General features: G+C 35.7%; 1 protein-coding gene across 4 annotated transcripts in view; it reads left to right on the forward strand.

Moving 5' to 3' along the window:
• Window positions 1-333: 333 nt before the first annotated feature.
• LOC127836594 (acyl-coenzyme A thioesterase 9, mitochondrial-like) overlaps window positions 334-14,662 on the forward strand; it is a 38,748-nt gene continuing 24,419 nt past the window's right edge. The window contains exons 1-6 of one of the 4 annotated variants that reach the window (XM_052363257.1): window positions 334-1,003; window positions 2,114-2,180; window positions 2,313-2,540; window positions 3,280-3,397; window positions 6,102-6,167; window positions 6,896-6,950. Coding sequence is in view for 1 of the 4 variants with exons in the window: in XM_052363256.1 (XP_052219216.1) it covers window positions 11,713-11,715 (3 nt within the window). In the remaining 3 variants the exon portion in view is untranslated. Of the gene's footprint in view, window positions 1,004-2,113; window positions 2,181-2,312; window positions 2,541-3,279; window positions 3,398-6,101; window positions 6,168-6,895; window positions 6,951-11,429; window positions 11,489-11,526; window positions 11,716-14,662 lie in introns of those variants that run through there. The other 3 variants (XM_052363258.1, XM_052363259.1, XM_052363256.1) reach the window with 3 other exon arrangements.

Raw genomic sequence — 14,662 nt, forward strand, 5'->3', positions numbered from 1 at the left:
ACGAATTTGGTAAATGCACATAACATAATGAAAATGCACAAAAGGAAACAATTGCATGTATGCACAAAACATAATGTCGTTTGTACAGAACGAATTAGTGAATACACATAATAAAATGACAAATTCACAGAACGAACTGTCGTAAGTACAGAACAAGTTACTAAATGCACATAACATAACGACAAATGCACACAACATTATGATGACAAATGCACACAACATAATGTCAAATGCACACAACATATTGACAAATGCACACAACATATTTACAAATGCACTCAACATAATGTCGAATGCACACAACATAATGACAAATGCACACAACATAATGACAAATGCACACATAATAATGGCAAATGCACACAACATAATGATAAATGCACAAAACATGACAAATGCAAACAACACAATGACAAATGCACACAACATAATGACAATTGCACACAACCTGATGACAAATGCACACAACATAATGACAAATGCACACAACATAATGACATATGCACATAACAAAATGACTGACAAATACACACAACATAATAACAAATGCACAGAACGAAATGATGTATGCACTAAATGAAATGTCGTTAATACAGAACGAGTTGCACACAACATAATGACAAATGCACACAACATAATGACTGACAAATGCACACAACATAATGATACATGCACAGAACGAAATGATGTATGCACCTAACAATATGTCGTTAGAACAAAACGGGTTGGTAAATGCACACAACATAATGACGAATGCACAGAACGAAATGATGTATGCACCTAACAAAATGTCGTTAGTACAAAACGATATTGCAAATGCACATAGCATAATGAAAAATGTACAGAACAAAATTATGTTTCTACAGGACAAAATGTAGTTTAAACAAAACAACTTAGTAAATGCACAGAACATAAAGACCAGTGCCATCAGAAGGCAGCATTGGCGTTCCATAAGTTTGTGCCAGTTAATAGCTGGTGAAGCGTGATTGTGTTTCGCCTGAAGGTATGTATATGTATTGATAACGAGCAGGAATTGGAACCCTGACACTTAATATATTTTTGTAGTATTTATGCTCTTCATGTTATGTCCATGTTATTGTTGAAAAATGTTGTAAACAGAAATCAATGAATTATTAATTGCATTCTATGAACGGTTTAAACCGGCCTTTGTTTATGTTCGTTTATCATTCAACAGTGTTTATAAGTGAAAGGCCGAAAAATGAGGACGTATGTACGAAATCTTTGCTAGAATACTTAATAATTAGTAATTACGAATACTTTGTATGAACAACGAAAGCTTAAATGGTCGAAGATGATTTTATAAGAAAGGATACATGTTCATGTTTTAAACAGAAGGATACGTCATAATAACGAGATACCGATATGTTAAAGGGGCCTTTTCACAGATTTTAGCATGTATTGAAGTATTGATAAATGTAAACAATGTATCTAAAAAGCTTCAGTAAAAAATCAATAATAAAATTTAAAAACAAAAGAAAAAAAAGTAACCCTCAACGGGGCTAGAACCACTGACCCCTGGGGTCCTGGAGTAAACCCTTCCACATAGACTACTCGGCCGTCCGTGCGCATACTCTGACGGATATATTAATTTATACGTTATATACGCAATCCTCGTAGTTTCACTAAATGTAACGACAACAACAGAACTCTCAAAATTATTCAATCGTTTCGCGTTGCAACGCTTTATAATTGTCAGGTTTTTAAATCGTCAAAAGATGCATAAATATAATCGCTATTTTCCAGCATGGTAAATGTTCAGTATTACTGTTTCCTCACAAATAGCATAACTAAAACGAAAATTTGCGAATCTAAAACAACTCTTTTTTAATTTTGTCAATTTACCAAAACGTGAAAAGACCCATTTAACATAATAATTGCCATGCAAATACCTCATACTTTTTCATTAAAAATAAATTTCGATTCATCGATGCGTATTGGCCAAATAACGAGTTACTCAACTGTGATTAATATGAATATATTCACGAGGGATAAGACTAGCACAAGATCGACACAGAACAAAAAGATAATAGAAACAAATTTATTAATTCTTAAATGATGACGAATACTTTATGTGTTTATTCGTACATACCAGTTTAAACAGTTTGCAAACAGCTAGACCCAGATGAGACGCCGCAAGATGTAAACAGTGGGAAAAAAAGGTGATGATTAGTTATGTAGTGCACGTTTGATATTGTATTTATTGTATTTCTTATCAATATTGTATCCTTGTACGAAAAACATACGTGTTAACTTGAATGATGGTATGTGATTGTCAAGCGCATACATTTCAGATACTGTTACCGGCCAACGGGATCGCTTCCGGTTATGTACGATATCGTAGTCCTAGGGGCGGGCGCCGTCGGCCTCTCGACCGCCTTCTGCATCCACGATGCACTTCCGGGTCGCCAAGTTACAATTATCGCAGATAAATTAACGACGGAGACGACCAGCCATGGCGCCGCCGGCATCTTCCGGCCGACGACGGTAAAAACGCCTGTGGAATCGATTGAACAGTTCAGGTATGCAGTGATTTTTTCCGATCATTGTGAAGCGGCCTTGGCCCCGCTTGGTGAGAAAATGAGTCCCGAACTGTTCAAAATTGTGAAAAAATGACACTCAAACTGTTTATAATTGTGAAATTTTGAGTCGCAAACTGCTCAAATTTGTGAACAACGGGCTATGACCCATCTCTAAAAAGGAAAAACGCACTGTGTATGCACTGATTTTCTTTCCAAAATTACCCACTGTTTCAATATGTTTTCTTATCATTGTAGCCGTTTAAAATTGTTACTGCTTATTGAAATTTACATTCATTGAATTTATTAATCAAAAGAATAATGTTTAATATAAAAATCATTAAATAAACGAGTTGTCATTTTTGTGTTACTTAAATATGAAAGAACGTAATCATTTGTGTGATTTTCGGCAAATGTTCGAACAAAGAGATATCGATTTGAATGCCAACAAAAACCATAATTAAAAACGGAAATAGTGCTTAAGTCTCAAATATGGTATGTTGTTATCCGTCAATTAAGAAAATAAATATTTCAATGATATAAAATAACCTGTCATAATACTATACCTCAAATAAAATACGATACTTGAGTAAATTTAAACCGAAACCAGCCAATACACTAGCGAAATCAAGGAAGTGGTAATTAATCAATATTTAACAAAACAAATCGATTTACACTTTAATACGTGTCTCAGAAACCTACGTGACTCTAATATTATCACTGAATACATTTATTTTTTCAGGAAGTGGTGTACAGATTCTTTTGCCTGGTTCCACCGTTTGAACACCGAGTCGGACCCGGCGCAAACCGGCGTTAGCAGAGTAACCGGGTACCAATTTCTTAAACAACCAAGTGAAAAGGTTTATTTTAGTTTTATACATTGTATGATATGATTTGTTTAAACTTTCGGCGTAACATGTATCCCGATTGACCCTATAAATGACACGCGTCAATCCAAAACGTCGGTGTTTCGTTGTTGATCACATTCGCTACATTTTGATCATACTCCTTAAATTAAATTTTACAAGGAAGACTTGTGCATACAAGTATATATTTGAATGATTTATGTCATGTTATATATAATTAAAGTTGGAAAAAAGTCATAGATGGAACATTATTCATGAATAACGTAAACCTAGCTTTCTGGTATGTCAGTATAAACAAATACCATTAAAGCCCTATGTTTGGAAACTTCACTCGTCAATGAATTCACAAACTGTATTACAATACAGTTTATCATAAGTATGCCAATACTTGGTAATAAGAGAGTTCAGACAAACCATGTACGGGATTCGGTACAGGCTATTTTATTTGTGCGAGGTAGGTACTATTAGCCACAGGCTAAGGCCTAGTACGAGTATTACAACAGCCCCGTGCAGAAAAATACGCTCAAAGCGGTATCGTGATTGTAATCTGTGCCAGTGCTGAGGTGAGCGCATCCATCATAGTCCAAATGTTATCGTTGTTTCTGTTGCTGGTTTTGTTATTGTGTATGAGGCCCGGTCTGGAAAAGCTGGACTTAATGCATGTGCCCGCACAGGCTGAGCAGGGACAACACAAGTTTACCGATTTTATGGAATGTTTTCATTTGAAGGACGTCTCTTTTAAACGAAAATCCAGTTTATTCGAAAAGTTTTTGCCCTGATAAGCCTGTGCGGACTGCACGGGCTAATCTGGCACGACACTTAATGCAGATCCATTAAGCTCCGTTTTTTCCAGAGCGAGGCTCCATTATTTATTTTTTATCGTAGCTCCCGTTTCACCACGACATAATCTACAATTTCTGGACATTGACGGACCAAGAATTAAAGAGCCTACTTGGCAACCTCAATTTCGTTCATTTCTCTTTTTACTGAAACGAGCGGTTTCTAAGTTTATTTTCCTATTAAACAATCTGGGCCAACGCCATCGTTGTTTGAGTCTTTCTTATCGCGAGCCCATCTTGTAAAACACTGTAATTTATTTTTATGAAGATACGTGTACACTATTTGCAAAAGTATAGCACCACACTCCTTGACAATTGGATAAGTAATCGATTTTATTTTATTCTTTCCCTTGTCTTTTATTTATAGGTCCATATTTATCATGAACGTATATTTTTTGTGAGATAAAAATTCATTGTTATTCAGTTTGTCGGAAGTCTTTGATATCAAAGCGCCGATAGCTCCAAATTGATGGCAGCTAAACAACGATAGTTTATAATTGTGCATTTAATTTGATTGTACTTGTTATTTTCAAAGTATTTGTGGAGCTTATTGTATTAAGATTATACCGTGATGGCATTTATCATATGATTAAAACTTAAGATCTAAGCTGTGAATAAAACCAGGAATCGAATATACAACGTAGATGACAAACTAATAAACTGGAAACCGGATCAGCTTAAACTCCCCGCAGAAACTTGACTCGTTCAGAAATAACTTTTATAAATCCATAACGAACAATGTTATGTAATATATATTTTTATTATGTTTAGTTGTTATTGTTGTTTGCTAGTATTTACAGCAGTGTCTTCGAAACCCCAATAAAAAGACTAATTATGAGAGTTGTAACCCCGCAAACGTAGTGTGTGGTCATTGGTCTGTCACGCTGTCTATTTGCGTCGCGGACTTGTCCCTTAACTGTAAAACTATCAACAGAAAACTGTAAAGATACCGTATGGTATTTATACTATGCAGTCGCGATTTAAGTAATATTTGTGCGTGTCGCAATATTCTTTGCAGAGTTTGAACTTAAGCAAATTTAAATACTTTCACATTGTACATGGGTACTTTGTGTCGCCAAATAGTGTCTCAGTTTTGTCCTATTTACATAAAAACTTTTGTAAATTTGGTATACTATGCGGACGCGCTAAACGTTGTTTTCGTGTATGTCGCGATATTCTTTGCTGAGTTGTGTTCCCTTGAAATAAGGCATATTTTCGATACGTACATCATTGTGATTGTTTCGGAAACTCGTTTTTCAGTTTTCTGTGTATCAACATGAAACTTCAAAGATATGTTTTCATACTAAGTTGCACTGCAAAACGTCCAATACTTTTTTTTGCAGAGCTATATGCCCTGCGACTATGGCAATTAATTCAATAAATCAACGGGAAGCTCTTTGTATTAGGACATGATCATGGTGTACTAAGCAACCGACACAAATGTAAGATTCATTTTACTAGTCCACAACTTTTGCACTGATTGAATTGCGAAATTGCGCGAGTATTTGTAATGTATAATGACTGTTCTATTTCAAACTGATCTTGATAAAATAAGAAAAAGCTATACAAAACTAAAAATCCTTCCAGATGGGGATGGATTTTATTTGTGACGGCAGCGCTTACCGTTCACCTACAAGGGACGTAATTGCTGTGAGTTGGCGGAAGTCTGGATACCTTTTCCACGAAGCCCCATAAATTAGTAACAATTAGTAATCCAGTTGCATGCCCTTATTTTGAACGCAAAATTTTAGGATGAAAGAATCGGAGCCAGTGATTTAGACGTAAACCAAGTACGATTGCTTAATGAAACGGCCTCTTGTCTCGCTCAAACATCGAATACCCGATATTTTACTTTGCAGGTTGGGTTGGACATATACAACACTGAATATAGGAAGTCGTCGCTATTTACCGTGGTTGACAAAACGGTAACAAGTTTTACTTTTGATTTAGCGCACGTTTTATAATAATGTAATTTACCGACATGTAGACAGACAGACAAGCAGACGGACAGACAGGTAGACAGACAGACAGGTAGACAGACAAACAGGTAGACAGGCAGACAGGTAGATAGACAGACAGGTAGACAGAAAGACAGATTGACAGACAGACATGTAGACAGGCAGACAGTTAGACATACAGACAGGTAGACAGAAAGACAGGTCGACAGTTAGGCAGGTAGACAGGCAGGCAGGTAGACAGACAAACATGTAGCCAGACAGACAGGTGACCAGTTAGGCAGGTAGAAAGTTAGGCAGGTAGACAGTTAGGCAGGTTGACAGTTAGGCAGGTAGACAGCAGGCAGGTAGATAGACAAACATGTAGACAGACAGACAGGTAGACAGTTAGGCAGGTAGACAGTTAGGCGGGTAGACAGGCAGGCAGGCGTAACCGACCGACCGACCCTTTTTTTAATGAATCTGGTACATTGAAATCTAATACAGAAATATGATTAAAACAGAAACAACAGTTAAATGTCATTTAAGGTGAATAGCTGTGTTAAACAGCTATGCCAAGAAATATGTTCACGAGTCGTTCATTGTTTGGGAAAGTATTACTATGTGTGTGACGTGTGAGCTCTAGTATAATTATCTCTGAAATCATAATGATAATTAACCAAAAAAATAGCATCTTGCAATTTATCATTCTATCGCAGGTTTTTATCGCAAGGCGGGACGCTGGAGAGTAGAACAATAGACGACATTCGATCGGTATGACATGATATTATTTCATGCTATGATATAAATAAGCGGAGAATACATGTGAATGAAATCTCCATCATTTCACTCTGGCTGAGCGGCAAGTTTTCGGGGATTAATTTTGTTGTGCCCCCGGAAGGGTGGCATGGAGCAGTCGGACCGTCCGTCCGGCATTCCGTTTTCCGGAGGGTTTTTACGCAACACTTTCCGATATAGAGCTGATTTTTGGTATGTGAGTCCAGCTAAAAGACCTACAGATAAAGTGTTAGTTTCGTTTCGGCCTATGGTTTTTGTTAACGTTTTGGGCCTTTGACTTCGAAACGCTTTCAAATATGAAGCTGTTTTTTTAGTATGTGAGTCTACCTATATGACTTTCAGATGAAGTGTGAGTTTCGTACTGGTCCATTGATTTTTGCGAAGTTATTGGCCTTTGACTTCGAAATTTTACGTTTCCCAAAATTTTTTACGCAACGCTTTCAGATATGGAGCTAATTTCTGGTATACGATTCTACCTACATGACCTACAGATGAAGTAGGCGTTTCGTTCCGGCCCATTAATATTTGCCGAAGACATGAGCCTTGGACATAGACATTTTCTCTATAATACACAGACATTTTCTCCATAACAACAGTTTTCCGCAGGTTTTTTTTACGCAACTCTTTCAGATATTGAGCTGATTTTTTGGTATGTGGGTCTACCTACCTACATGACTTACAAATGAAGTGTTAGTTTCGTTGCGGTCCATTTATATTTGGCGAAGTTATGGGCATTGCACTTACAAAAATCCGTTATCCGGAGGTTTTTTAATAAACGCTTTCAGATATTGACATGATGTTTGTATGTGAGTCTACCTACATAATAAACAAATGAAGTATGAGTTTCGTTCCGGTCCATTGATATTTTGCAAAGTTATGATGTTTTCAATTGGGATACAGCTGCTGTATGGCTACAAAGCGCAGTAGGGGGCATTGCGTTTTACAAACGAAGCTCTTGTTTAAGAACATTTCTTGAAACGAAAAATACAATAAATTCGGAAAGTGTCGTCCCTGATAAGACTGTGCGGACAGCACAGGCTTATACAAGACAACACTTTACGTACATGCATTGCGCCCTGTCTTTTCCAGAGCGAGGCTCATTTGCATGAGGTAATATTGGGAAGAATACAATAAAAACAAAAGCTTGCTACTTAACACTCAGCTTCAAGAACAGGGATGTTATGATTAATAGGAAGAAGGTGAACACTTTGCATGCTGGGAAATTTGTCGTCTGCTAGAATACAATCAGAATAGCAAACAGTTTGGATCCTGATGAGACGCCACGTTCTGTGGCGTCTCATCTGGATCCAAACTGTTTGCAAAGGCCTTCAACATTCGGTTCCAGCACTGCAAGAGTTAATAGGAAGAAGGTTAACAATGCTAAGCTAGACTTGCAAGAGGAAGTGGGAGAAAGAGAGTTAGAGAGGTTGAGATGCAGGAAAAGATGTTAAAATTTAGCATGTTTTATAAATAATTTTAGCAAAATTTTAGTAAAACAAGGCTTAATTCATGAGCTTAAAGTGTCCTACCTGATTAGCCTGTGTAGTCCGTTCAGGCTAATCAGGGAAGACACTTTCTGTTTACTGTGAAACCATTATTATTCGTCAGACATTAATTTTCGTCTTTTTCGTCCTTCGACCGTATATGGTATTTTGCATTTTAAGGAAGTCTCTTCTAAGGGAAAATCCAGTTTATGCAGAAAGGGATGTCCCAGATAAGCCCTTGCTGACTGCACAGGCTTATTTGTGACAACACTGAAAGCTCGTGCATTAAGTCCTGTTTTCCCAGAGCATGACTTAATTTCATTGCTGTGTGGAAGTGAAGGTGTGTGTCTTGAAATTATTTTTTGGGTTAGTTTCTTGAAACTGAGTAAGCAGTCTAATGAAAGACATGCCTAGACCTTAAACTAATAATGTTATGAATATTTGATCATTTGTAATGTTGCACATACAGTAGCCAAATTGCTTACATTAATGAACAAACTGATGATACATGGTTTTCAAATCCAAATTTTGAATTATAAATGAAGAAATATAGAATTTATAATTTAATTATGTCTACAGATTTAACCCTTTCAGTGCGGGAACCGAATTTTGAAGGCCTTTGCAAACAGTTTAGATCCAGATGAGACGCCACAGAACGTGGCGTCTCATCAGGATCCAAACTGTTTGCTATGTTCTGTGGCGTCTCATCTGGATCCAAACTGTTTGCTATTCTGATAATATTCTTTGGAAAAAAAATCGAAGAAAATGCTAATTTTATAAATTCAGCAGACGACATTTTAGCAGACGACAAATTTCCCAGCATGCAAAGGGTTAAGGTAGCTTCAGTATTGAAAGTGGTAAGAAGGTCACATCATGACATTTCATTTACAACACAAACTGTGCCATGTACACAATCTATCTTCATATTGATGTTGCTATCTCTCTTCCTATCTGTTAACAAAGGGCTGGGTTGTTTGGACATTACATCAGAGGAGAGAGATTATACTGTCTGTTCAGATTGCAAGCCAAACACTGTGCAGTAATCGGACAGAACTTATACTGTATGCAATATCTACTCTTCAATTGTTTACAATAGATCTTAATATATTTAGGTTCTTTATATATAATGATGAGAGTTCTTTTTTTGTTAAATCGTGTTATAAAATGTCAAAATTAGCTAAATTTGGGGCGTTTTTCCATTAATAATTTGTGTAAGCCGTGCTCTGTGAAAAGGGGTTTTTAATGAATGTATGTTAAGTGTCGTCCCAGATTAGGCTGTGCAGTCTGCACAGTTTAATCAGGGACAACATTTTCCACCTTAACTGAATTTTTGCTAAGAAGAGACTTTCTTTAAACGAAAAATGCAATAAAAGCGGAAAGTGTGATTCCTGATTGGCCTGTGGGGACTGCTCATAAGCATTAAACCCCATTTTCACAGAGCACGGCCCATATTTAAACACGCCGGATTTCAAGTCATTACCCTGTGTGAATGTATTTAAACCAGTTGTTCCGTAATACGAAGCACAAGTCAGATTATTAAAGTTAAAGTTCTTTATTCACGAGATATAATAATTTCAAAAACAAAACCAAATACAACAAAAGCAAAGATTAATCCTAAGGGAAGCCAGGGGTACAATGTTTGACAGAGTATATATACCATTTCGTTAAGAACTTAATTACTTCGTGACTTACGCCTGTCATTATTTAACATCCCCGAAGTATGCGATCCTCGCTGTTCCTGGACAGGTGACATATTACCCCGGCGGACTTTATGTCCCTGTACGTGCGGATTTCTGTTTGCGTTGACATCTCCGATTTGTGTCCATACCTTGGAGATACATCGGAATGTCGCTTTCCCCCGCTTAATGTTCTTACTAATTGTTTTCATGTATTTAGCAAGTCACGACATTCTGTATCATTTGGGATAGTTCTTATTGCCTGTCATGAAATGCGAATCACTTTGTTTTGTTTGTTGTTACCTTAAAGGGGCCTTTCACATATTATGGCATGTTTTAAAGTTTGTCATTAAATGCTTTATATTGATAAATGTAAACATTGGATCTAAAAAGCTCCAGTAAAAAATCAAGAATAAAATTAAGAAAAGAAAAAAAAGTAGACCGCATCAGGGCTCGAACCAGTGGTCCCCGGAGTCCTGGAGTAAAAACCAACTAGACCGCTCGGCCATCGTGCCAAGTATATATGAATGATGTATTTTATACTTTATATAAGCAATCTTCGTAGTTTCACAAAATTAAACGACAACAACAGAACTCTCCAAATTATTCAATCGTTTCGCGTACGTTGCAACGCTTTATAATTTTCAGGTTTTTAAATCGTCAAAAGATGCATATAATGGCTATATAAGACCATGGTAAATGTTCATTATTGCTGTTTCCTCACAAATATCATAACTAATACGAAAATTTGCGAATCTGAAACAACTTTTTTTTATTTTGTAAATTTACCAAAACGTGAAAAGATCCCTTAAATTACCAATCGTATCTATTTAGTTATAAAGTTGTTATTTAGCATTGATATATATTTCTTGTTCTTGTATTACAATTTGGTTATAAAATTATTTATATATAATTTTGCTACGTTACGTCACACAGTGTACAACCATGCATACTCTCACATGCTTTGGAATGCTGTATCAGCAAGGGTAGCAGGTAATAGTTCAAATGAAATGAATGGAAAAGAAGTACTTCTTAAACGGAGATTCAATTAAAACAATTTTTTATCAGTAATTGTAACTAATATCTATAATAAAGATTTTTCATAAATTACTTTTAACTAATTGAACCTCTTGATTTATTTTTTTTACCACAGTGGTCATAGTCTGCTTGCTTCTCTGAAACTGTTTTCCCCCATTGAGCGCCCCACTGAAGGTGGTTGACAGGCTTTAAGACTGTTTTCCCCCATTGAGCGCCCCACTGAATGTGGTTGACCGGCATATGTCAATATGCCCTGACCGGCACATGTCGATATGCCCTGGGCAGTAGTAACTGACCACTACACGTTCAGTGATTTGTAAGTAGGTCAGTCAAGATCAGTGCATTGACTGTACATTTGCTAGTATAGACCATTCAGTGGAGTGCAAGGAATTAGTGATCAGGATTTTTGTAACTTGACATTCTTTGTGTTTGTTTAGATCAGGATATATGTAAAGAGTGTATTGAGACATTGCGATTGTGTTTAGCGGTGCAGTTTGATCATTGAGTTTAGCCAATTGGATTTAAAACTACTGAGTTTGCATGGTAAGGTTTTATGCCCCCCTCCGAAGAAGAGGGGGAATAGACCAGCTGAATGTTATTGTTTACATTCGGGATTTTCCGCGCAATAAATTGGTAATAAGACCGCAATAAAAATTAAAACTCTTAAAAAATAGTGCAAATATATCATATTTAGTACCAAATAAATCAAAGACCTATAGGTCTTTGAATAAATGTATATTCACAAATAAAATTTTCTCGTCATAAAAATACGAAGTAGTCATAAGCATAGAATAAACGTGATCGGAAAACTAAATACAAACATTCCACAAAACAAAACAATAAATTAGCCGTATTCTTTCTGATAGTATTACTTAAATAAATTATATTAAACATATATACATACGGCCCAGATTTGCGGACCATACGGCCCCGATTTGCAAAGCATACGGACCATGTCTTAATTAATATTTCTTTCATGTTCCTTCAATATTGTATGAATAAATTTAAGAAAATATTACAATTGTAGTATTTCATGTTCATTCAAGCATGTTTTATATTATTTCATCGTGTAAGGATTATCGGACTATACGGCACAGATTTGCGGACTGTACGGCCCAGATTTGCGGACCATACGGCCCAGATTTGCAAAGCATACGGACCATATTTTAATTAATATTTCTTAAGTGTTCCTTTAAATATTTTATGAATAAATTTAAGAACATATTAAAATTATAGAATTTCATTTTCATTCAAGCATATTTTATATTATTTCATCGTGTAAGGACACAACTATGGATACCCTAGTAAATTCCTTTATTGTTTGTTAATATAATATCGACATCCAAAATACACAACAAATACTAATATATGTACAACAAATAAAAAAACAATTTCAGGCACATATATATATAGAACACTTCTAAACAAATACATATATATGTACAACAAAAAACAACATTTATAGCAATTTTGTGAAATGTCAGCAAACAGTGTACAAGAACAAAGTTGTATTACATACATACAATCAAACAAATATATTTTATATACAATCAAACAAACAGATATATACATTTTCACTCAATCGTTCACACTAGCAAACAAACAAACACACGTACACATTTACACAGGTCCATACAGTCTACAGCACTCATTCAGAAGCTCACTCGTACTAATTTCTTTTTTCCCGTACCGGTCCCAAGCCGCGCACAAACGCCCTTGTGTGGCACGTGTTTGCCGACTCTGATGCCGCTGCAATTTCTTATCACACTTTACCTTTAATTGGTAATTACAGACGTGTTAATCCATTAGGGTCTATTATCAATTACTGTAATAGATAAGATCAATCAGTAGGTGTCATAAATAGGGCGTATCCAATATACAAACGTACGAGTCACTTATTCGAGTGTCATACCCGTATTGCAATTATAATATATTTCATCACGCGGCATGTATTAAATTAATAATTATGTTATACGTTTTTATTATCGTTTTCACCACGCGGCATGTATTAAATTTAATAATTATGTTATAAATTTGTATTGCCGTTTTCACAATGTGGCATGTATTAAATTTAATAATTATGATATACATTTTGATAACTGTTTTCACCACGCGGCATGTAATAAATTTAATATTATGTTATAAATTATTATTACCGTTTCCACCACGCGGCATGTATTTAATTTTATAATCATGTTATAAATTTTTATTGCCGTTTTCACCACGCGGCATGTATTAAATTTAATAATTATGTTATAAATTTTTATTACTGTTTTCACCACGCGGCATGTTTTAAATTTAATAAGTATTAATTTACAACTTTATTAAAATATATTTTGTCGATTAAAGTGAATGTTTGCGTGATGTGTACTGCTTACATAAATAGTTGATGACAACATTAACATGAATTTAAAATCTGAGAGAAATAAAAACTATTTCATTTCCCGTGTTACTGTATTTATTTTTAAAAGCGTATTGTAGTGTATTCGTGTTTTAGAATAATGTACATGACGTAAAGAAACATGTGGGCCGTATGGTCCGCAAATCTGGGCCGTATAGTCCGATAATCTGGGCCGTATGGTCCGCTAATCTGGGCCGTATAGTCTGGGCCGTATGGTCCTTGGTCCGTATGGTCCGTATACCTTACATACTTGTTCCTGTTTATCCATTTCCGACAAATGTCTTAAAAAAATATATTAAAATATTTTTATTGAAGCAAGTGTTCAGTATTTTAGCTTTAAAATTTGGCTTAAATGACTGCTCAATATGCCAAGAGATGACATGGAGGTATCTAACTTGTGTTTAATGACCAGACGCTCGTCTGCCACATGTGGTTTATGCAGGGAAAACTACAACAAAGAGTGCCAAAATTAGTGTGAACAATTAAATAAAACAAATTTATTAGTCAAGAGAATTTATTTAATGTTTAACAAGGTACTTTTTTTCAGACATATAAAGGTTCAAATCAGTTACCAAATGTCGCGTACAGAAAATTGACCTATTGGTTGTATGTTTTCATCCCTATTTGTTTTCGTTTATTAAATTAATTTTATTCTGAAAGAATTTCAATTTCTGAGATTTTTTTTAACTCAAAATGGTCGTGTAGAAGTGCCAAGTAGAGAGATTTTTGTGGTAGCCACATATCGAGCTCTTAGATTGTGTTCCACTCCCGAGTTCGTTGATAGTAAAAACGAATAATAACAACAATATAATCGTTCCAAAGATGCATTTCCTTGCATGCTAATGTTTTGTTTAGACAAAAATTAGTAAAATTATATTTGATATCGTGCATGATTATCATTAAAAACGATGATTTTGTCAACCTCTATATGCGCTTATATGAATGTCACCTCTTTTTGCCAACCAGTGGGCGGAGTCTAAACTTTTCAGGTGCGCGTGACGTCACGCGTCAACTGGTCTATATTGTTTTGCACATGTCGGTCGGTCGGTCCGTCCGTTCGTCGGTCCGTCCACCGAATGGTTTCCGGAT

Source organism: Dreissena polymorpha, chromosome 6 (assembly GCF_020536995.1).
Source record: "Dreissena polymorpha isolate Duluth1 chromosome 6, UMN_Dpol_1.0, whole genome shotgun sequence".
Classification (NCBI taxonomy): domain Eukaryota; kingdom Metazoa; phylum Mollusca; class Bivalvia; order Myida; family Dreissenidae; genus Dreissena; species Dreissena polymorpha.